General features: G+C 49.6%; 2 protein-coding genes across 2 annotated transcripts in view; both read right to left on the reverse strand.

The window, feature by feature from the left end:
• LOC101444137 (butyrophilin subfamily 2 member A2) overlaps positions 1 to 20,883 on the reverse strand; it is a 79,375-nt gene extending 58,492 nt beyond the window's left edge. The window contains exon 1 of the mRNA XM_058285359.1: positions 20,857 to 20,883. The gene's annotated coding sequence lies outside the window, so the exon portion shown is untranslated. The remainder of the gene's footprint in view (positions 1 to 20,856) is intronic.
• Positions 1,247 to 19,754, reverse strand: LOC101410994 (butyrophilin subfamily 2 member A2-like). Its single transcript, XM_058285116.1, has 6 exons — positions 19,508 to 19,754; positions 5,525 to 5,806; positions 4,319 to 4,540; positions 3,908 to 3,958; positions 3,790 to 3,816; positions 1,247 to 1,833 (listed from the first exon to the last, which is right to left on the reverse strand). Exons 1-6 carry the CDS (start codon positions 19,752 to 19,754, stop codon positions 1,247 to 1,249), a joined length of 1,416 nt encoding a protein of 471 aa, XP_058141099.1.
• Positions 20,884 to 22,944: the final 2,061 nt, after the last annotated feature.

Below are 22,944 nucleotides of genomic sequence, written 5' to 3' on the forward strand. Positions count from 1 at the left end.
CATTAAAGCCATCATGTTCCCTGTTTAATTCAATTCCAGGATCCTTTATCTCAATTCTCACAATACGGTGTGGGGACACATGGGACTCCCTGATATGTGTTTGTGGAGACACAAGGTCAAAACTATTTCCATAACGATACTAAGACATTATTTGCCATGTTCATTTTCTCACGTGCATACAGTGAAGTTTTCTAGAGCCTACGTGACCTGATATCATCACAGATGGAATGCAGAAGGAGGGATGAGAATCCAGCTTTTCTGTTAAGATAGATAGTAGCTTTGCCACACTTCTCATTAAAATGTAGTTTGCTTTGGAAATAAGTTATATTCATAAACATGTTGTTTTATTATGCTTTATTATGATCTCAATATAAATTAATACATTTTTCAAACTTTCTCAAATTCAATCAGTAATATTGACAGACATACCCTAAACACACAAAAACTCTTTGGAGTCCACAATAATTTTTAAGTTTCAAAAGCTTGAAACTGGGGAAAAGATGTAGCTCAGTGGTTGACCTCCTACGAGGTCCTGGGCTCAATCCCCCGTACCTCCTTTAAAAAATAAAAGCTTGCAACTGCTGCCCTCTCCACCAGTGTGGACCCTGTGACCAGTTTGGCTCAGTAACTCACCTCCTTAGCTGGGGCCTTGACCTGAAGCCATGCCTGAAGGCTGAGGCTGGCTCCTGCTGTGCTACAGGGACCCTGAACCAGGCCAGATCCACATGTGGGTGCCTCCTTCATCTTTCTCCCCCCACTTCTAGGCCTGGGAAGCTTTACTGAGTGGTCTGGAAATCTGGAGCTGGGTAGGGATGGGCCACCAGCTCCAAGGAACACAGTGTGACCACCCTCACAGCTGTGGCTCCTCCCGGCTCCCTGGCTCCCTGGTGGCCCCTCCCCTGGGGCCTGCTGCTCTAGCCCTCCCCCGCATCCACAGTCCACCGCACCAGTGCGCACTCGAGCTTCACCGCGCTGAACGCCTCACCCTGATGAGAAAGCAGTGGGTTCCCGCAGGCACTTCCACGCACTGTCCCCCTTGCCTTTCCCCACGTGGCAGCACCAGCCTCCCTGCAAATGGCCCCTGCCACGGGAAAGCAACTGCCAGGATGAGGGGGCGGCTTGGCAGGGGCCTGGCGTGGGTGTCAGAGGGCCACCCAGGCGGGGTTCCCTGATGCCACCAGGGAGAGGGGCCCGTGTGGCCAGGGGCGGGATGCCACCGGAGTCCAGAGAGGCCGGGGCAGTGGCCCTAGGGGCCGCGGCGGGCCCCCGCTCCGTGCAGCACCAGGCCGGCCTCGGGCACTGTCACCCCCTGCGCCCCCACGAACACGGGGCACACGGAGAGGAGGCTGTCATCGGACCCCAGGAAGAAGAAGGGCCGCAGTGGCCCCGCGAAGGCCGAGCGCGGGCACGTGTAGATGTGCGAGCGGTCCCGCATGTTGTAGAAGGACACGTCGCCCGCCTCGTAGTCCAGGAAGACGCCCACGCGGCCGAGCCGCCCGCGCAGCGGCAGCAGGAGCGCGGGGGCGGCCAGCGGGCGGTACTGGTCCCCGAACAGCTCCAGGGCCCAGACGCCGCCGCCCGCCGCCACCTCGCCCTTCCTGGGCAGGTCGGCCCCGCACACGCCCACGGCCCACGCCATCACGTCCTCCACCTCCACCTCCCAGTAGTGCCGCCCGGAGCTGAAGCGCTCCAGGCCCAGGACGCACGGGCAGCGGTCGAACCTCTCGGGGTTGTCGGGGACCTCCTGCCGGCGGGTGCCCCGGAACACGCTCCTGCGGTCCTCGGACAGGAAGAGCTCGGGGTGAGCCGTGGCCGGGTCCAGGACCACGTCGGCTGCGGGGGAGTCACAGGGTTAGCGGGGTGGGGGCCTCGGTACCCCCGGAAACCGTGTCCCTCCTGGTCCTCCCAGAGGCCCCCAAAAGCTGGTGGGCCCCCCACGTGACAGCCCTCTGCGCCTCACAGAACTACTCCAGCTGCACTTCTACCTCTGGGTGCAGGGCATTGCCTTTGGGGAAGGGCACCCATTCTCTAAGCAGCTCAGAACATTTACCAAATGCGCCCAAATCAGGGCCCCCACTTCCTCCCAGCATTCTCAGGTCTGTCCCCTTTTCTAGTCGGGACACATGCTCCACGGCACCCTCTCTAGTTGGAAACCATCCAGCTAGGCTTAAGCCAGAAAAGAGGCCACATCCCTCCCAGGAGGCAGTGAAGCCCATTTTCACATCCCCCTCCCACCCCTGCAGAGCAGTTCCAGCCCATGTCCCAGAGCCCTGACTGGAGTCGTCATGGGTCCCCTGATCCAATCGCTATGTGACCCCATGACAAGTCATTCCAGTGACTGGCAAGGGCACCCTCCAGAAGTTCAAGGAAGACAAACGTCCCCTGCCTGCTGCCTGAGATTTGGGGTGATATCACCCTTCAGTTTTGCTCTAACAGCCCGGGTGGGAGGAGCCCAGCTGCGTCTCCTCTGGGAGTAGGAAATGCGTTGGACGTCTGGCATTCCACACACATCTTAGTTTGCGTATATTACCTGTGCCCGCCAGGTCTGTACTGTGTTAAAATGATATTCTCCTTTCTTCACGGTGACACTTTTGACAGCTACATTTTGAAATTCACTTAGCTACAGGGGAAAGGGTGAAGTGCCAAAGGGGAAAGGCTGAAGTGCCAAAGGGGAAAGGCTGAAGTGCCGTGGTATCTGGCAAAGCCTGGATTCGGAGGTGCTTATGGGCAGAAATTATAAAATCATGAAATGAGATATGCCCCTGGCAGGAGGCAGGGGTAGTGGTGGGAAGCTCTCTTGTCTGTCCCCTCACGCTCTCTCTGCAGAGTATCCCAAGTTCTCCTGGGAGCAGGAAGGCATTCCTGGCCAATAGTTATACATCCTTGAGAGGGGTGTGAGGAAGCTTATTGCCTTCCCCCAACCTGGCTCTTCAACTGTGCCCAGACTCTACCACCTTCCGGGTTAGAAACAGCTAAGCCAGTGCTGTCTTCTTTCAGATTAATCCCTGAGCCAAAGGGCAACGACTACTGAAACAGATATGGTGGACCTCTGGTAAACAAGGATTAAACTATTGTAACAAAGAAAAGGCTGTCAAAAGTAAACTGTAAGATAGACTCAGAGCTCCTGGAATTCCTCAGCATCAGAGCTGGCATCCAGCCCTAGGTGGCGTGACAGTGAATTTCATGTGTCAGCTTGGTTAGGTTATGGTATCCAGTTGTTTCTCAAGCAAGCACTGGCCTGGTTGTTACTGCAAGGGTGTATCATAGATGGATTTGCATCTAATCAGTTGATTGCATCTATAGCTGATTGCATCTACATTCAACAAAGGAGACTGGCCTCAGAAATGTGGAGCCTCTCCTCATCCAATCTGATGGAAATCTTAAATGTTAGAACTGAGGATTTCAAAAATCTGAAAGATGAATTTCTGCCTCTACTTTAGACAACCAGCTTCCCTTGGGGAATGCAACTTCAGCTTTATTGGAGTTTCCACCTTAGGCCTGCACAATAGTGTAGGGACTGGCCAGATTTCCTAATCACCTTTGTTGGAATTTCCAGCTCCTGGTCTGTCCTATGGAATTTGGACTTACCAGACCTTGCAGTCACATGAGCCAGTTCCTATAATAGATCTCTTAATGTATGTGTTTCTATTTCTCTGGAGAACCCTGACTGCTACGGAGGGGAATTGCTCTCTGTGGCCCCCCAGCCAGTCTTGGAGCCCCTTTAACGTGTGCTGATGGCTGGTGGGTTGGAGGAAAGTTGGAATCTGAGGGAAGGTAAGAGGTGCTCACCTGCGTGTAGGACGGTTCTTCTCCACCCTGTAAAGGGACAGAGGGGGACATCAGAAGACAATGGCTAACAAAGCAGAAGGCAGTATGCAGGGAGTGGTTCAAAAAATGCTAAACTTACGTAATTCCTCTTGAAGTTGCTTTGAAAAGGAAACAGAAATAAACGAATGTCCTCAGTAGAAGAACCAGGAGACTTAGGTTTGTATAAATGATGGAGGACGGGCCCTTTAGGAACTGCCCCCATCCGCACCCACGCCCCATGCCTAAGGAATTGGCAAGTGTCCAGGAAGGACGATGACCAGGAGGCTGGAATTATCAGCGCTCCTTCACCACACAGCAGTGCTGCGTGCAGCCAGAGAACGAAGGCCGCGTTTGCAGGACATGGAAAGCCAGTGCCCGTGGGATAGTTACTGGGATGTGACAGTGCCAAGCCCTTGATGCTGACTCTCTTTGCTGCCTTCTCTGTCCCTGTGCTCCTGCCTGTCTGAACTGCACCCTCTGTATGGCTGTGAACCTCCCTCTTAATGTTTACCTTCTTTTAGACGTTCTTCCCACAGTTTCTTCCATGCAATTTCTTTTTCTTCCCTTTCATCCTCTTTCTCCACTGCCAGAACCTCTTTTTCCATTGCCAGAACCTCTTTTTCCTTTTGGAGTTTCTTCACGAGACAGACGACACCGGCCATGAGGAGGATCAGGGTGGGCAGGATGACGGCCAGAGCCACCATCCAGGGCGATGTGCTGGGCATGAAGGATTCTGCAAGGGGAGCCGGGGAAGGCCCACTTAGCCAGAGCCGTGGGTGAGCACAGCCCTCAGGGCACGTCTAAAGAGCGCCCTCAGGTCCCCGGTCTGCTGGCTTCTCCCCCAGAAAGAGAAAGAGACTCATGGCCTGCACTGGCTCACCCCACAATGATGGCCAGGCCCGGGGTGCAGGAGCCAGAAAAGCAGAAATACCCGGACTCACTATGGGATGGGGCTGCGGGAATAAGAGCTGAGCAGCGCTGCCACATCCCCACGGCCACCACCCCGGGACAAGTCACCGTCACGTCTTGCCTGCAGTAGTGCGATGCCCTCCTGCTTCTCCCTTCACTTCCACAGCCTGTGCTCACGGAGCAGGGAGAACGTGTTCTTTCCTGACCATCCAAGCTATAATTAAAACACCCCCAATTCCCTGGGGGCCCCATTCCCTTCTCTACTTTACTTTTCCAATAGTTCTTATGACCTTCTGGTATAATACACTTTTACTTAATTATTACATTTATTGCTCTACATCTCTCCAGAATGTGAGTTCCATGACGGCAGGGATCTCTGGTTTATCCTCTGTTTCTAGAACAAGGCCTCGAGCATAAGAGATGCTTTCTAAGTATTTGTTGAATGAATAAATGAGTGTCTGCAGATAGGGACTTTCCCCAGCTCTGTCCCTTGGGAAATCCTTGAGGATTCAGCAGCAACCCAGACCAACCAGCAATTATTACGATGGTTCTTAAATCTTAAATAATTGTCACAAGACAAGGACGGTCATGAGAAAAATTGTCAGATTTACCCACAGTGAAGAGGCACCTCTCATGGGTTTTTAGAATACTTGATCACCCTTTCTGGCAAAGGGAGCAGCCTCAGCTCTGGCTGCAGCCCCAAGCTCTTTGGGGTCCAGGAACCCACCTGACCCCCTCTCAGGGCTCCAGCCTGATTCCTGAGGGCCCTGGCTCCCCACAATGAGTCTCCAGAGAACAGGGAGCTCACTTGGAATGAAGATTCCTGCTTCCACCGCCTGGCCGAGCCGGGTGTTGTGGATGGAGCAGAACATGTTTCTCACAGAGTCGTCTCTGATGATCATGGCCAAGGTGACGGTGAAGAGGCCGTCGGCGCCGGCAGTGTAAGCCTCCTCCAGGGCGGGCACAACCTCCCCGTAGGGGTCCCTCCACACTGCGTGGGGCTGTGGGTACCAGCCGGCAGAGGTGCACTCCAGCCGGATGCCCCCGTCCTCCTGGCCCTTCATCTCCACGAGGGGCTTGGAGCCCATGCCTGGGGAGGGAGACAGGGGCTCAGCTGAAAAGGCAGGGGTGTCCTGGAAGCTCTGCTCTAAGGGGGAGATCCACGGGGAGGAGGGAGAGCCAAGGGGAGGAGGGAGAGCCAAGGGGAGGAGGGAGAGCCAAGGGGAGGAGGGAGAGCCAGGCGGCTGCTCCTGTGAACCTGGCTCATATGGCCCCCATCTGCCTAACCTCTGCAGAGGAAGAAGGGGAGGAAGGAAGGTAGGAGGCAGGGTGGGAAGGAGGAGATAGGGAGAAAGGAAGGAAGAAAAAAGGGAAGGAAGCAAGAACCCTGTTTCCAGGACAATCCCAGGAGAGCAAAATGCCAAAGAAGCTGTGAGATCGCCAAGGTCAGGGACTAGCACAACATGGTAGTCTTTCTCCATCACACTTGCACACATCACACTTTCTCAGCCTCCTGACACGGGCTTTTTGCCTGGTTCATTCCATCAGGGGCTCTAATTTTCTCACTGCTGGTTAGTATGTCCATTCAGACCTGAAAAGGTATTTCACTTTCAGCTCCTGGGAAATCTTCTCAGTAGCCTTGACTTCCTCAAGCTCTAGAATAATATAAGGACTGAAAGCTGCCCGGCCAGCAGAACCCTGAGACACTTTCTGACTGGAAGACCCCACTCCATCACCTGGCTCAGGGCTTCACACCACCGCAGTTATCTGGTTCTGTTTTTTCAGGAAAATGGACAGAGCTGGCCTGCTGAGCCAACACTTAGCCCAGTGCAGAGAAGTTTCTCCACCAGAGGCTCAATTAGGCAGTTTTCTTATTGTCCTCCACAACATCCACCTACTAGAAAGATCTGGATGTCCTGGGGTCCTAAAGATAAAATACTGCCTCCTCGAAGGCTGCCATCAGAACAAAATCCTCAAAAACCCTAGGAATCCCTAAGCAAAATACGGTATATGCAGACAATGGGATTTTCCAGCCCTGCAAAGAGGAAAGAAGTTCTGCTACATGATGCAGCTCAGATGAACCCTGAAGACATCATGTTGACTGAAATGAGCCAGACAGAAAGGACAACTATTGTAAGAGCTTATTCACATGAAATAATTAGAATGTGCAAATTCACAGCATTGGAAACTAGAATACAGGTTAACAGGCTCCCGAGTGGGAGTGGGGAATGGGCAGTTAATGCTTAATTGGTAGAGTTTCTGTTTGGGGTGATGGAAAAGTTTTGGTGAAGGATGGTGACGAGATAGTACAACAGCATACATGCAATAAACACTTCTGAATTGTATGCTTGAAAGTGGTTAAAATGGGAACTTTTAGGTTGTATTTGTGTTAATAGAATAAAAATATAAAAACTCATACAATGGTACAACACAAAAAGTGAACCCTAATGTAAACTATGGACTATATTTACTAGTAGAATGATAATAATATTGTTTCATCAATTGTAACAAAGGTACCACACTAATGCAAAGTGTAAGTAATAGGAAAACAGTGTGTATGTGTGAACGGGGGAGGCTAGGAATATGGGAGCTGTATTTTCTCCATGATTTTTCTATAAACCTACAATTGCCCTAATAAAAATTTTTAAAAAACCACCCAGACTATAACAAATTAATTAACTTAAAAATTAGCTGAAAAAATCTTGTGAATCCAGACTCTGACTAATGATAGTCTATCTTTAAAATGATCTTCAATAAAAGTGAGTAACAGGACATGAAGGGCTGCAAAAATGTGGTCCTGGTCATCCAAACCTCTTTTGAGTAGTTCCTTTTTCAAGCCTGACCCAACAAATTATAGCAAAGACAGGAGATCAAAGCAATCACTTAACAGTTCTTGCTGCTCAGTCTATTTTTTTCTAAGAAATAGAGAGAAAAACCTAGCTGGATATTTAACTGCTCTCACAGAAACTCTGCAATGGAATAAAATGCAAAATAACAAATGAGAAAAAATGTTTCTACACAACATTTAGCCTGGTTCAAGGAGGCAAGCAAGGGATAATAGACTTAGGGTCAAAACCAGCTAATCAATCAACTAACTGAACAAAAACACAAAAATTTCTACAACTATTCAATTCAGCATGGGCAGGACAGAGCAGTTATATTTGCAAGAAAAGAATAGAGGAAGAGTTATATTTGCTACAAAGACAGGTGTAACCACACACAAGGAGTGCGCCCCATAATGAGAGCCACCCAGTGCGAAAGAAAGAGCAGCTGGCCCAGGAATGGCGCCACACACACGGAGAGCTGACACAAGATGACGCAGCAAAAAGAAACACTGATTCCCGGTGACACTGATAAGGATAGAAGTGGTCACAGAAGAACACACCCAGAATGGACACAGAGAGCAGACAACTGGGGGGCCGGGGGGAGGAGGGGGTTAAAGGGAGAGAAAGAAAGAAATAAATAAATCTTAAAAAAAACAAAAAACAAAGACAGGCAAGGCCCAGAAACCCTCCTCCATTATGTATCAGTCAGGAGCAAGGTTGTGCTTCTGAGTAACAAAGACAGGATCTTCTGGGAAAGGCACACCCTCCCCAAACCTCCACCACCCACTGAGCCCGGCGGGTGCACGGCTCACTCCCTCACTTTCTTCTAGGGCTTTGTTCAATTCCATCTTTTCAGTGAAGCCATTGTGGTCTTGACCATCCTATTTAAAATGACAATTTCCTCCCTGCCCAACATCCCTACCCCTGTTCCATGCTTTATTTTTTCTATAGAACCCATCACCATCTGCCATATTACGAATTTTACCTACTTATTTCACTTATCACTCTGTACTCCCTCCAGAATGGGAGTTCAATGAGGGCAGCAGTTTTCCTGCGTTTTGTTCGCAGGTTTCTAGAAGAATGCCTCAAATATAGGAGACACTTGATACGTATTTGTTGATTGAATTCAGGAGTGTCTATGATAAGAGGAACCCCAAAGACAAATTTTTCCCTCGCTAAAATTTTGATATCAGCCAATCATGTGTTTTGCTCATTCATTTAACAACTTTGCCATGTACTTACTGGTAGTCAAGCTATTTGCTAGATGTTGGATATGGAGGGAGGAATAACTGCTGGTGTTAGATCTGATTGGTTCTGATTGTGGTTCGGGCTATAATGCTCTTAAAAGTGTGTGTAGCAACAACCACTATAAAAGTATGTATATACCATAAAAAGTACCTTTTTAGTGATGCCTACCAAAAATATTCAGTTCACCGGGGCACATGGTTAGATGAATACTTCTTCCCAGACAGTGAGGTGTCGCTCTGTACCCAATGAAAACATGCTGACCTGGGTGCCATGGTACTTATAAAGGAATATTCTTAGCATCATTTTTTATGATAGCACAAAGCTGGAACCAACTTAAAAGATCCTCAAGAGCAGAATGGATGAATACACTGTGGCACAGTTGCACAATGGAAAATTGAGTAGCAATTAAAAATCAAGAAACTACAGCTACACACAAGTGCACTAATAAATCTCAAATACAAAATGGAGGGTGAAAAGAAGACAGGTAGAAAATATACTGTGTGACTCCATGTAAATAAAATTCAAAAACAGGCAAACTAAACTACATATTTTCAAAGATAAAATTTTGGGGGTACATCTATAGAGAAAAGCAAGGGAATATCACTTTAGAAGTCAGGACAGAGTTTACCTTTGAGATGGGAGGAAAGGGGCTATGACTGAGAAGGGACGGGAGAAGGCCCTGTTCTGTTGATGGGAATAATGGTTCCTTGATCATAATTATTCAGTAAGCCAAACATTAATGTTTTATTACATTTTCTGTATGTGTTTTATAGTTCACAATAAAATCATCTAATTCTAAAACATGTTACTGAGAAAGGTCCTTAAAGATCTTTAAGGAGGTATTGATATAGCCTGTGCATAAATTCAAAATTGTTTCCAAGTGTACTTAGTCCCCAAAATGTCCAAATAAGTAATATAGACCCTACAGTTTTTGAATGTTCAGAAGGGATGGAAGACTGAAGGTGTATTCAAGGTTGCATCCAGATGGAATGTGGAAGATATGCTAAATCCCAGCTGTGGAAGATATGCTAAATCCAAGCTGGCTTGCAATGTGGGGACTATGTAACTCACCTGTAGGAAATAACCTTTCTGATACTCAGCTCAAACACTGAAGAAACTAACCAAAGGTCTGTTTGCATACCATCACCCTTTGTCTCCCTAACCTGAAACCTCTGTATAAAAGAGACAAAAATTGCTATTTGGGGCTCGGTTATTTTTAGGACAATAGTCCTACGAGCCCGGGTGGTAGAAATAAACCAACTTCCTTCTCAGAATTCTTGTGTCCTGGCTTTCAATACCGTGCACACCCCACTTCTCTGCAACATTTTGGGGTTCGCCGGGATTGTGCTGAGAAGGTGAGAGGCAGCAACAGTTGTTTGCCCCTCCCGGATGTCCCCGAGGAGGCTAGGAGGACCCAGGAAAAACCCAGCCCTGGACGCCCCTGGACATCCCATTTGAGTCCAAAAATAGCTTGTGGTCTTCGCTGGAGCCCTCCCAGACAAACCAGAGGCACTGGAGGGTTTGAGAGACCCTCAGATCGAAACAAGGAGCTCCGCGTGTTGGACTGGTAAGACTCCAGGGGCATAGTGCAGGAAAAGCCTAATTCTAAAATCAGGAGGGAGGCTGATCAACTCTCAAAGGGGAGGCCCTAACTCCTGAGAATACAGGAGGAAGCCGTCTCCTCTCCAGGTCCGAGGAAAGGAAAGGGGGTGGTTGGGTGCATGTGCTTGTGGCGACTGAGTGAGACACAGAAAATTACTACTGCGTGGTGAGTGCAGAGTCCTGATCCATGGTTCCGTGGTGACCTCATAAGATCAAGGACAGTCTGGGACCCTCTTCAGTATCGGGGGCTTATACCAAACCGCAAAGGTCAAGAGGAACCGAAAACTCCCACGATGGATGTGGCCAGAGACCCGTAAGGCCAGATGAAGTGTAAGGCTTGAGTGACTGCTGTGCAACATCGGCACAGGGTGGAAATGGGAAACACACACAGTCAAACCCCGTTAGGCTGTATGCTGAAAAACTTCCCCCATGCATTCCGTGAAGATGCGCACAGCATAAGATTTCAGCCAGGAAAGCTTAAGATGCTTTATGAATTAGAATGGCCAACTTTCAGCATGGGCTGACCCCAGGAGGTCACTTTGGATCCCTGGATCATCGTAAGGTCCGCAATGTGGTAACTGGAAATCCAGGGCATCCAGACTAATTCCCCAACATCGATGCTTGGGAAAACGCTGTAAGCCAAAACCCCCCTTGATTAGGGAGTGGGTGACTAAGGAAGCTAGAATTTACTTAATACAGAAACTGAGGAGTGCTGTACCAAGGACCAAGCAATCACTGTGCAAAGGGCCCAGAGAAAGGGTGCCCCAAATCCAGTGCCGATCTGCCCATTTTAGAAGGGCCATATAAACATGAATTTCTGTCGCCTTATGCGATGACTCCCATCACGGAAGTACTAAGGAATGAAAATGAGCTAGTGTCCCTAAGCAGTGCCCTGTTGTCGTCATCCACATGGGGAAGTGCGACGCCCACACCATCCCCACCGCTGCCTTTATCACCATCAGAGAGGGCACCTATACCATCCCCGCAGTTGCCTTTATTGCCATCTGCACCTGAGAGCCCTATGCCATCCCCACAGCAGCTTTCACGGTCTCCGCAGTGGTCTTTGGCAGCTTCCGCAAGGGAAAATGCAGACTAGCTGCTTTTACAGCCTGTTGCCCCTGGCAACGCCCCTGCAGCACTGCCCATCAGTCAGGAAGGAGATGCTGAGAGGCAACAACTCAAACAACAGTGAGCCCAGGGGCCAGAGGGAGCAGAGAGAAGGGCTGCCTTACAGCTACCTCTCCATGAAGCCAGGACCCCAATCTTTTACGATGCAAATGGCCAGGTTCAGGGGGGAAACTGGATATTCATCTATCAGCCCTTTACGACAATGGATCTCTTTAAGTGGAAAAGCCACACCCCACCATTCTCAGAGAAGCCTCAGGCCATGACAGACCTTTTCCAGTTCATCATATAGACCCACAAACCCACCTGGGCTGATTGTAAACAACTTATAACGACTTTATTGAACTTTGAAAAGAGAATGGGTGTCACGCAGGGACTTCTAACCTGGCTTAGAGAGCACGCACCTGAGGGAACTTTGGACAGTGATCAATATGCCCACCTGCAGTTCCCAGAGGAGGACCCCTGTGGGATCCGAATAGCGATCCGGATTGCACAACCAACTAGAAACATTCCATAGGGCCTTAGTTGAAGGATTCATGGTGGGGAGCTACAAAGCAGTGAATATGGCAATGACCTGTTAAATTCTACAGGCCTGGATGAGAGTCCTGCTCAATTTTATGAGAGACTGTGTGAAGCGTTTTGTGTACACACGCCCTTTAACCCAGATGCTCCACAGAGCCAAACAATGGTCAATGCAGCATTTGTTGCCCAATCAGAGACAAACATCCAAAGAAAGCTGCAGAAATTGGATGGGTTTGCTGGAATGAGTATCTCTCAGCCCATGGAAGTAGCTCCTAAGGTCTATGTCAACTGTGATGTAGAAACAAGAAGGGAAGAAAATAGAAAAATGAAAAAGAAGGCAGATCTTCTGGCAGCGGCAATTGTGGAAAAATCCATTCCTGTGCTAAGGAAAGTAACTTGGCAAGCCCCAGCCCCAAGGAGAGGGAAAGGCCCACATCTAGGGTGAAATCAGTGTGCATACTGCAAAGAGGATGGGCATTGGAAGTGAGAGTGTCCCAGCTGGCCACTTGACCCGGACTCTGCGGCCAAAACATTACCCAGAAAAGCCAGTGGGGCCTTACAACCCAAATGCTGGGTCCAAAGAGGTTCAGAAAAAAACCCTATAGATCAGATCATTGGACTGGCAGGAATGGAGGAGTCTGAGAGAGATTATTAGGACAGACTGGGCTCCTATTCTCTCGGCCCCAAGGAGCCTATGGTTGGAGTCCAAATTGGGGGCCGTACCATACAATGACACTAGGGCTCAACATTCTGTAATGACAAAGCCAATTGAGCCTCTATCAAATAGACAACCCACTATCGGGGCAACTGCAAAAGTGCCCAATGGCTTTTCCTTCAAGCCAGGACCTGCAACACTGGGGGAAGGACGTCACTCATGAATTCCTTTATCTTTCAGATTGCCCAGCAACCCTCCTGGGATGAGACCTGCTGTCTAAACTACAGGCTCAAATTATCTTTGATGCCACGGGGCTATTCACACTGACACTGGGGCCACAGGACCCTCCAAAAATAGTGCTAACCCTTCCTCTGCAGGAGGAATGGAGACTGTTTTGCCTCAGTGAGACTGGCCAATCCATGGCCATGCAGCTCCCCTTTGAAGATGTTCCTGAAGTGTGGGCAGAGGGTAACCCAATGGGGATGGCACATGACGTTCCTCCAATTATTATTGAAATAAATCCAACGGCCAGTCCAGTAAGCATAAGGCAATATCCAGTTCCACATGAAGTGCAAGAAAAGGTCCAGCTACATATTCAGAGATTACTGAATGAGGGCACATTGAGGCCGTGCCAGTCTCTCTGGAACACCCCACTCTTCCCTGTTAAAAAGGCTGATGGAAATTACCACCCAGTCCAGGATTTATGAGCAGTTAATTCGGCAGTAATAACCCTTCATTCTGCGGTTTCTAATCCTTATACTGTCATCAGCATAATACCCTCATCGGCAATCTACTTTTCATGCCTAGATCTTAAGGATGCCTTCTTCTGCATTCCAGTAGCACCCCAGAGCCAGCCAATTTTGCCTTTACATGGGAAAATTGAAACTCAGGTGAAAAGCAGCCACTAACATGGATGTGATTGCCTCAGGGATTTAAAAATGCACCCAGTATTTCTAGACAAGCCCTGGCCAGAGATCTCAAATCCTTTAAAGCAGAAAGCCATAATTGTTTTCTCCTCCAATATGTAGATGACCACATTCTCGGAAGTCCTACCTATCAAGAGTGTGCTGGTGGAACCCATGCTCTTTTAAAGCATCTACAGTAAAAGGGCTATTGGGTGTCTAAGAAAAAAGCCCAAATCTGCCTACCTCAGGTCAAATATCTACGTTATAAAATAACACAGGAGTGCCGTGAACTGGGACTTGAAAGAAAGAAAGCGATCTGTAGTCTCCCTGAGCCTAATACCTGCCAGAAGCTGCGAGAGTTCCTTGGGGCAAGTGGATTCTGCTGCAATTGGATTCCCAATTTTGTGGTCCTCATGTGCCCTTTAAATGAAACCACGAAGGGAGGAGATCGTGATCCCCTGCTCTGGGAAAGCCCACAGAAAAATGCTTATATTGCTCTCAAACAAACTGTAATGGAAACACCGAGCATCGGACTTCCAGACATCACTAAGCCATTCTACCTCTACGTTCACAACCGCCAAAGCATTGCAGTAGGAATACTCCCTCAATACCTCAGTTCCTGGCAAAGACCTGTAGCATATCTATCCACACAAGTGGACACTGTAGTCCAGGGATGGCCCTCATGTTTGCAAGCTGTAGCAGCTGCAGCCATGCTTACAGTAGAAGCTATAACACTAACTCTTGGGCAGCCTATAATTGTCCGGGTTCTGCATGCAGTAATTACAATCTTAGAAACCATAGAAACACATTGGTTTACTAATAGCCACCTGGTTAAATAATAAACCCTATCATGTGAAAATACATCCAACTAGCTGGAACTTATAAAACCCCTAAATCCAGCCACCCTGCTACTCGTGGAGTCAGGGGTTCCAGCCCATAACTGCCTGGAAACATTGCAAGAAGTATATTCCAGCCAGCCAGACCTTCAACACCAGTCATTGGCAACTCCTGACATGGAGTTCTTCACAGATGGGAGTAGCTTTATGCAGGACAGCAATCGGCAAGCAGGATATGCTGTAGTAACATCTGAAACCACAGTAGAGGTGCAAAGCCTACCAGATAACACATCAGCACAGACAGCTGAACTCATTGCCCTCACCTGAGCCCAGCAACTTGCAGCTGGAGCCAAAGTTAACATCTACACAGACGCGAAATATGCCTTTCTTACACTACATGTGCATGGAGCATTATACAAACAAAAGGGACTCATTAATTCAGGAGGGAAGAGCATTAAATATGGTACACAGATTCTGGAGCTATTAGAAGCAGTTTGGGAGCCTGTCAAAGTGGCTGTAATGCACTGTAAGGGACACCAGAGAAGCCACATACCCATTGCCCAGGGAAGTTGTAAGGCAGATGCTGAAGCAAAAGGAGTGGCTTGGGAAGGGTCTCTATCTGAAAACCTGACCACCACTCTCATTTCTCAACCTCTAAATTATCAGAAACTCCAGTATACACTTCCTGCTCTCATCCCACAGCCTCTGAGTCACAAAGAGTCACAATATAGACAAGCCAAGAGAGAATTGATTCTCTCTGAGGGAGGGACACAAGAAGAAAATGGATGGTGGACATGGCCTCATCTCAGAATAGTTGTGCCACAAATAATAGCAGCAACTGTAGTTCAAGACTACCATGAGAACACACACTTGGGAAAAACCCATTTGAAGGAAATGTTAGAAAGATTCTTTGACATCCCAAGACTCGTTGCTATCACCCATGCTGTATGCCAATGGTGTGTGACATGTGCAAGGAATACCCCTCGCCAGGGGCCCACAGGAGCCCCAGGGGTCCAGAGAACTGGCCGTATGCCTCTTGAAAATCTAGTAGTTGATTTCACAGAAATGCCACGATCTGGAGTTTATAAATATCTCCTAGTCCTTGTTTACATGTTTACTGGCTGGGTGGAAGCCTTTTCCACTCGAACAGAAAAAGCTGAAGAAGTAGCTAAGGTTCTCCTCAGGGAAATCATTCCTCGCTGTGGGCTACTACTGCTCTCGATTGGCTTTGACAATGGACCTGCCTTCATCTCCGAAATCACACAAAAGATTGCAAGGGCGCTGCACATCCAATGGAAACTGCACACTGCTTACCATCCTCAGAGCTCAGGAAAGGTAGAGTGAATGAACCATACAATAAAGACTTATATTGCCAAGATTTGCCAAGAAACGGCTCACATGGGTGCAAGTACTTCCAAGTGCTCTCCTACAAGTTTGAGACAGCCCAAGCCAAAAACTAAGGCTAACCCCTTATGAAATCCTCTTTGGGAGGCCTCCTCCCATAATTGGAGATATAGAAGGGGATCTCAGAGAAACAGGAAACTTACCAATAGCTCAGCAGATGATCAGCTTAGGAAAGCCCCTACATAATCTGCATCACTGGGCCCAAGAAAGAGCCCCCATTAGCTTAAGCAGCTCTGTACACCCGTACAAGCCAGGAGATGCAGTTTGGGTCAAGCACTGGAAGTCAGCTCCACCATCCCCTCAATGGTGAGGACCCTATCTTGTCATTTTATCCACACCCACTGCAGTTAAAAGAGCTGAAATCACCCCCTGGATACAACATAGCCGAGTCAAGCGAGAGTCCTGGACCTGTATTCCAGATACCCACAGCTCAACCAAACTCATCTTGCAAAAAAGGGGAACACTGAGCCCTGCTCCAGTCACACCCCAGAAGCTGACGGGTCCACGCATGGCTGAAGAGTGAGGACAGAACACCAAGCCCTGCTCCAGACACACAAGGAAAGCTGATAAGTCTACCCACAGCCGACAATTAGGAATCTGGTTTAAGCCATTAAATGCCCCTTTGGCTATTTTTCCTGCTTCTAGCCCTAACCCTCCCCTGGTCCCAGGTCAACACCACAGAGTGTGAGCCATGTATTCAAAAGGTACGTACAGCGGCCAATGTCAACACCACATTAATATATCATAGTCATTAATATATCATAGTCATTACACCTGCAAGGGCCAGGTAACAACCTGTCAGTTTCAGGGAATCTCCTGTAGTGTCTGTAATGCATCTGGCCAAATAACCTGCTATGACCCTAGACCCCCAGGAGTCTCCCGTAAATGGGAAATAAGAGTGCTTGATCAAAATGGGGAGCTACTTTCCTCCACACCAGTCATGAGCCAGAACCAACGAGTGTCCCTCCTATTTGACGCATGTCAAGTTATAGACTCCGGGATACCATGGAACACAGATTGTGGAGGGCTCAGCTGAGAATAGATGTATACTCATAACAATAAGTACATGTGCGCTCCAGAAATGGGAAGTGCAGCCCAAGGAGAGGGGCTTTTGGTGCAAGTACATAGGTGCATACTACTGCCCCTGCTGGTCCTGTGTCACCTGGGCCACCTGGAGCACAGACACAGCAAACAACCATCCTCACCAAGGGAATGGCCCCGGGTAACTGTCCACGTGGTCAATGTAACCCCTTAAACCTCACCATCCTTAAACCTGAATCCTGGCAGACTCAGGAGTCCAAATCGGACTCTGCATTGATGGTAAAGGAATAGACCTAGGAGCCTACGTCTGGGTTGGGTATCGGGAATACCCACTCACAAGTAAAGCTCATTCTGTGCTCCACTCTTTCTGTGAAGAAATGGCAAAGCCCTTTTCCATCCCAAAAGCAGCTAGAAACCTCTTTATAAACCTGGCTGAAGTGGAAGGGGCAGCCTTAAATGTCTCCTCATGCTACGTATGTGGAGGTACTAATGTGGGAGACCAATGGCCCTGCGAAACCAGGGAATACAATTACAGCCAACCATATAATGCAACTGACCTCCCGGCTGTCCCCCGAGATAGTCTGTGGCCCTTGCAAATATCTGTCATAGGAAAATATTGTGCTTCAAGGGCCTGCCTAAGCTCCTCTATAGCTGTTGGAAACCTAACATGTACAGGGGGAACATTCCAAAATTATACTACAAAATAACAGAGCCTTGGGAAACATGGAACGAATCTGACCTCGTTCTCATAAATTATACTTTCCCCAAATTAATCACAGTGTGGAACTCCACCGCAAAGGGCACCTTTACTGCCCCAAATGGTTTCTACTGGATTTGTGGGAAGGGTGCATTCTGAGAACTTCTGCGAAACTGGTGTGGAACATGTATGCTTGGTACAATAAAACCCTCCTTCTTCCTCATTCCCTTAACAGAAGGGAAAGAGCTACACCAGCCAGTATATCAAAACACAAGAGGAAAAAGGGCTGTCACAACCTGGTGAGGTGAAGAATGACCGTGAGCATATAATCCAATACTACGGGCCAGCAACTTGGGCAGAGGATGGCATGTGGGCTTATCGAACCCCTATCTATATGCTAAGCTGAATCATCCACCTACAAGCTGTGGTAGAGATAATAACTAATGAAACTGCCATGCACTAAACTTACTAGCCCAACAGCAAACTAAATTCAGAAATGCTATCTATCAAAACAGTCTTGCCCTAGACTATCTGTTGGCGCTGAAGGGGGAGTTTGTGGAAAGTTCAATGTCTCTAACTGCTCCCTTGAATTAGATAACACTGGAAAGGTTACTGATGAAACTACAAGCAAAATAGTAAAAATTGCTCATGTCCCAGTGCAAAACTGGAATGGTTGGAATTTAAAGAATCCCTTTGTAAGCTGGCAGTCAATAGTAAACAATTTCAAGCATCTACTGGGAATAATTGCCTTTTTCATAGGCGCATACACCATCCTTCCATGCCTCCTCCCTTTCAACATAAAAAGATTGTGAACCCTAATAAATGGTATAGTAAGAAGGCAAACAGCCTCCCATCTCATGGCTCTATATACATACCAGTCAGTCCAGAGGGACTCAGACAATAGTGATGCCAAAGCATTATAACTTAAGCTTGGCCTCAAAGGGGGGAATATGATAGAGCCTGTGTGTAAATTCAAAATTGTTTCCAAGTGTACCTAGTTCCCAAAATGGCCAAATAAGTAGTATAGGCCCTACAGTCTTTGAATGTTCAGAAGGGATGTAAGACTGAAGGTGTATTCAAGGTTGCATCCAGATGGAATGTGGAAGATATGCTGAATCCCAGCTGTGGAAGATATGCTAAATCCAAGCTGGCTTGCAATGTGGGGAATATGTAACTCACCTGGAGGAAATAACCTACCTGATACCCAGCTCAAACACTGAAGAAACTAACCAAAGGTCTGTTTGCATACCATCACCCCTTGTCTCCCTAACCTTAAACCTCTGTATAAAAGAGCCTGAAAAATGCTATTCAGGGCTCGGTTTTTATTAGGACAAGAGTCTGACAAGTCCGGCCAGTCAAAATAAACCAACTTCCTTCTCTGAGTTCTCGTGTCCTGGCCTTCAATACCACGCACACCCCACTTCCCTACAACAGCATGAAACTGATCTGAAGCTGGGAGAGCAAATTCAGAGATAGACAGATGACAGGTCAGTAGGGGTCCAGGGTCTGTGTGTGTGTGGACATGTGGAATGGGGAGTTATTGCTCAGTGGGTGCAGAGTTTCTGCTTGAGGAGATGAAAAGGTGTAATGGATGTTAGTGACTGTAGCACAATACTGTGAGCGTAATTAACAACTCTGAATTGTACACTTGAAAGTGGTAAAATGGGAAATTTTGAATTATGTATATATGTCGCTCTAATAACAAGGAAAAAGAGAAAGCAGACCCATCTGTGGGACTGAACATTCCCCCCTGCTGCAGGCCACAGCCAGGTCCGTGTGAGCTCCTCAAGCTGTGACGCCCGCGGCCTGGCAGGCAAACCTGCTCCCAGGAGCACAGGGCGAGCAGGTGGGATTCCAGCAAAAACCGCTGGTCTGCAGTGCGGTGAGCAGGGAGCCCTTTCCCCAGGAGTCCCACTGGAAAGGCCACCTACCTGCCACTTCGAGGTTCACGATGGCCTCTTCGTAGGACGTGCCTTCTTGGAAAGAACAGCTGTAGTTGCCGTCCTCGTGGGCGGTGACGTTGTGGATGACCAGCGCCGCGCGCCCCTGGCGCAGGCCCGCGCCCTCGAGGCTCGTCCTTCCACAGTACTGCTGCATCTGCTCCTCCGGCCGCTCCCGCCCGCCCCTGTACACCAGCACGGCGGCGGAGGAGTGGGTGCGGAACCAGCGCACCTCCATGGCCTCGGCGCTCCTCTCGGGGACAGGTGGCAGTGCAACATGCTGCTCTCTCCCACCATGGCCCGCACGGGCTCGGGAGGCCCCACGACGGTGAACTGGGCTGTTCACGAGGGGGTGGGATCAGAAAGGGGCCTCAGCAGCCAGAACTGCAGGGGGAAGGGCTGCCAGGGCAGGGGCCACGGCTTCTCTCTGGGGTCGCAGGGGTGCCATGGGTGTGGGTCCTCGGGGAGGCACCTCTGGGTGTGGTTGTGAATTCTGTTAGGGGAGAAACTGTCCCCAAAGGATCTTTTCCTCGACTCCCCAGGCCAGCACCGTGCCTGGAAGGTAGTGGAAGCCTGAGCTTTGAAGTACGGTGGCCACTAGCTCCTCAGAATTGAGAAGTCCTGATATGTAACATAAACATAGTATTTTAAAAGCTTAGTATATTAAAAAAAAATCTAATGGAAAATTTCTTACATTAATCTAATGATCAAATAAAAATGCTTTGCATATGTCGGGGTAAATCAAATATGCCATTACCATTTATTTCATGTGTTTACTTTTCTGAAGGCAGTGCCTTACTTTAGAATTTAAAATTACACAGGAGGCTGGCATCTGGGCCTGTCGCTCTATTTCTAGGGGGCAGAGCTGATGGACACTCAAGGAAGATGCCCGCAAGGAGTGGATGGGCCCGGGCTCCTCTGCTTTGGGGCCTGAGTGCAGCTTTTCCTTTCTGGGAAGGAGCAAGTGGCCTGAACCCCTACCTGAGAGCTGGCCAAAGGCGCTGAGGAAGAGGAGGAAGAGAAGGCCTCCCTGTGGGGAAACGCGCAGGGAAGCGGCTGGCTCCATCAGCCCCAGACCTGGGCCCCCTGGGAGCATCGGCGCCACGTCTGCCCTTCTTCTCCCGGCTCAGGTACCTCCAGAGAGATGAGTCATCAGACCTTCCAGGACACACGCCAGGACCCTCATGCCCCCTCCCCCCCAGGTGGACCCGGGAGGCTTCCTGCCCACCATGCCCCTTCCCCTCCCCGCCCCAGCCAGGCGGGGGGAGCCCAGGCCTGGACCCCGCCTTCCCTGCGCAGCCGCCTGCGTTCATGCCCCACCCGGAGCTCAGCCCCCTTACCGCGCAGGGCTCCTCTCCAGGTGTCTCCCCTGGGACCCTAAAGACGAGCTTCCTGTCACCCCCGGTCTCTCCAATGCGCCCTTGGACACAGTCACAACCAGAGAACCAGCCTTCCCCTCCCGCAGGCGTGGGTCCCAAGCTGTGTGGCCCTGCCGTGTCTGCTCTGTGGTTGCCAAGTTCAAGGTTCTGAGACGGGGCTCCCGCCCTGAGCCCGGGCTGCGGGCCAGGCAGTGGGGCCCCAGGGGCCTCCCATCTCTGCTCTGCTCGGTTTCTGCACCCACAAAAGGAGACATCTCCCAGGGGTGCTGTGAGTGATAAACAGGGAGTGTTACACTTAAAGTACTTAGCACGGCACCTGCCCATTTCAAGTTCTAGGCCAATGAGCCTGTTATTCCAATCCCAGTTCTCCTGCTTTTGAAAAGTTCATTCGTTTTTCTGCAGCCCAGTTTTCTTCACGTGTATAAAGAGGATAAACAGGGTGGTTTATGGGGAAAATGCCCCCAATACATTTATGGACCATTGTTAGTAGTATTGGAATGCTGTTTTAACAATTATAAAAAATGTTTCACAACAATGCAAGATACGGGTGGTGCAGACCCATATGACAAACCTATAGGTGATGCATGATTGCTTTGTAAACTCATAACTTTTCTAATAAAAATATGTATTAAATTTAAAGATAAATAAATAAAGGACTTGTACACAGAACACTATACAACACTGCCAAAAGGAATCAAAGAAGGCCTAAATAAATGGAGCCTATTCCATATTCATTTTTTCAAAAAGAGGACAATAAAGGGATACCAAAGTCACAGAGTTGTTACATGGTGTAATTCAAGTAATGGCAGCCAGGAGCTTTGAACATGCGACGGGCAGCTTGGTCGGCGGCTGGGTGAGGGCGCGGTCGTCGTTCCCGGCGCTTAGCCCCATGGTCCGGCATCCGTTCTCGGGTGTCATCTTAACCCAGCACTTCCTCTCCACGTCGTCACTGCACACCCCAACATGCCACTCCTTTCTGTCCCCACCTCCCCCTCCCAGGAACGTCTCCCGCCGTGAAGCTCTCGCTGCCCAGCGCGCAGTAATGCCAGGCGAGTCGCTCGGGGTGGTCGCGCAGATCCCGCCGCGCCTCTGCCCGCCGCAGACTCCTCCAGTCTGCGGAGGCCACCAGGATGGGGTTCGCCCTGGCGGGGTCCAGGACCACGTCCCCTGCAGGGGATGGAGGGTGGCCCGTGCGGTCAGCCCATCTGCCTGGACCTCAGAGCCTCCAGGTCCTGAGCCCAGAGCTTGGGGTCCCCAGCCTGCCCTGAAAGTGACCCTCCCCGCAACCGCCAGAGGGAAAGCACTGGTGTCCAGTGTGCGTGGGGAAGGGGTGGTGGTGAGATGCCACACACGCCTTCCTGACCTGGTGCAGGCTCAGGTGGCAGCATGGAGCCCTTCTTCCACTCTCCTGCTTCTGTCCCCAACCTACTCTGGCCACCTGTGCTTTTAGCCACAGCTCTGCCACACCTGGCTAGGTGGCTTTTCCTTTTAACACTGCATGCTCTTTCCATAGATCCAACTCAGGTGACACCCACGTACCTCTAGCCTCCTGTTCCTCATCTGAAAACTGGGGCTAAGACCGTTCTCTGGGGTTGACTGTGCTAACACAGGGAACACACTAGAGAAGGGTACACCGGAGGACATGCCGGAGGCTGCAGCACTGCCATGCCTACTCTGTACTCGGGACCAGGGGCGGGTTTTGTGCTCCACTGCCCTCGCTACCCTTCTCTCCCCTTTTCCTGGCTCCAGGAATAGAACTTCCTGGTTGTCTCCCTTGCCTCTGCTTTCCTGTTGGGTTTGGCAGAAGATTGGAACAGGAAAGAGAGAGGGACAGAGCCCTTCTTCTCCCTGCTTCCTCCCTGCCAGCGGCTACGCAAGGCAAGTCTGCTGCCCACAGGCCTCCCCTGGGACCAGGGCCCCCTTGGCTCCCGAATGGCCCTGCCCCTCCCCTTCAGCCTTGACCTCATTCAGTCTTCACCCCAACCCCTGAGAACCAGGAATTATGCGCACTACCTAAGAATGAGGATTCTAAAGGCAGAGGCCTTAGGT

Source organism: Dasypus novemcinctus, chromosome 22 (assembly GCF_030445035.2).
Source record: "Dasypus novemcinctus isolate mDasNov1 chromosome 22, mDasNov1.1.hap2, whole genome shotgun sequence".
NCBI lineage: Eukaryota > Metazoa > Chordata > Mammalia > Cingulata > Dasypodidae > Dasypus > Dasypus novemcinctus.

What these genes read in the sequence shown, in the direction of transcription:
- LOC101410994 (XM_058285116.1), bottom strand. Translation starts at nt 19,754, where the DNA reads ATGGAGGTGCGCTGGTTCCGCACCCACTCCTCCGCCGCCGTGCTGGTG. An exon ending in CGTGAACCTCGAAGTGGCAG is followed by an intron (nt 5,807 to 19,507) that starts GTAGGTGGCCTT and finishes CTCCCTCCCCAG; the next exon opens with GCATGGGCTCCAAGCCCCTC. An exon ending in GCAACTTCAAGAGGAATTAC is followed by an intron (nt 3,817 to 3,907) that starts GTAAGTTTAGCA and finishes GTCCCTTTACAG; the next exon opens with GGTGGAGAAGAACCGTCCTA.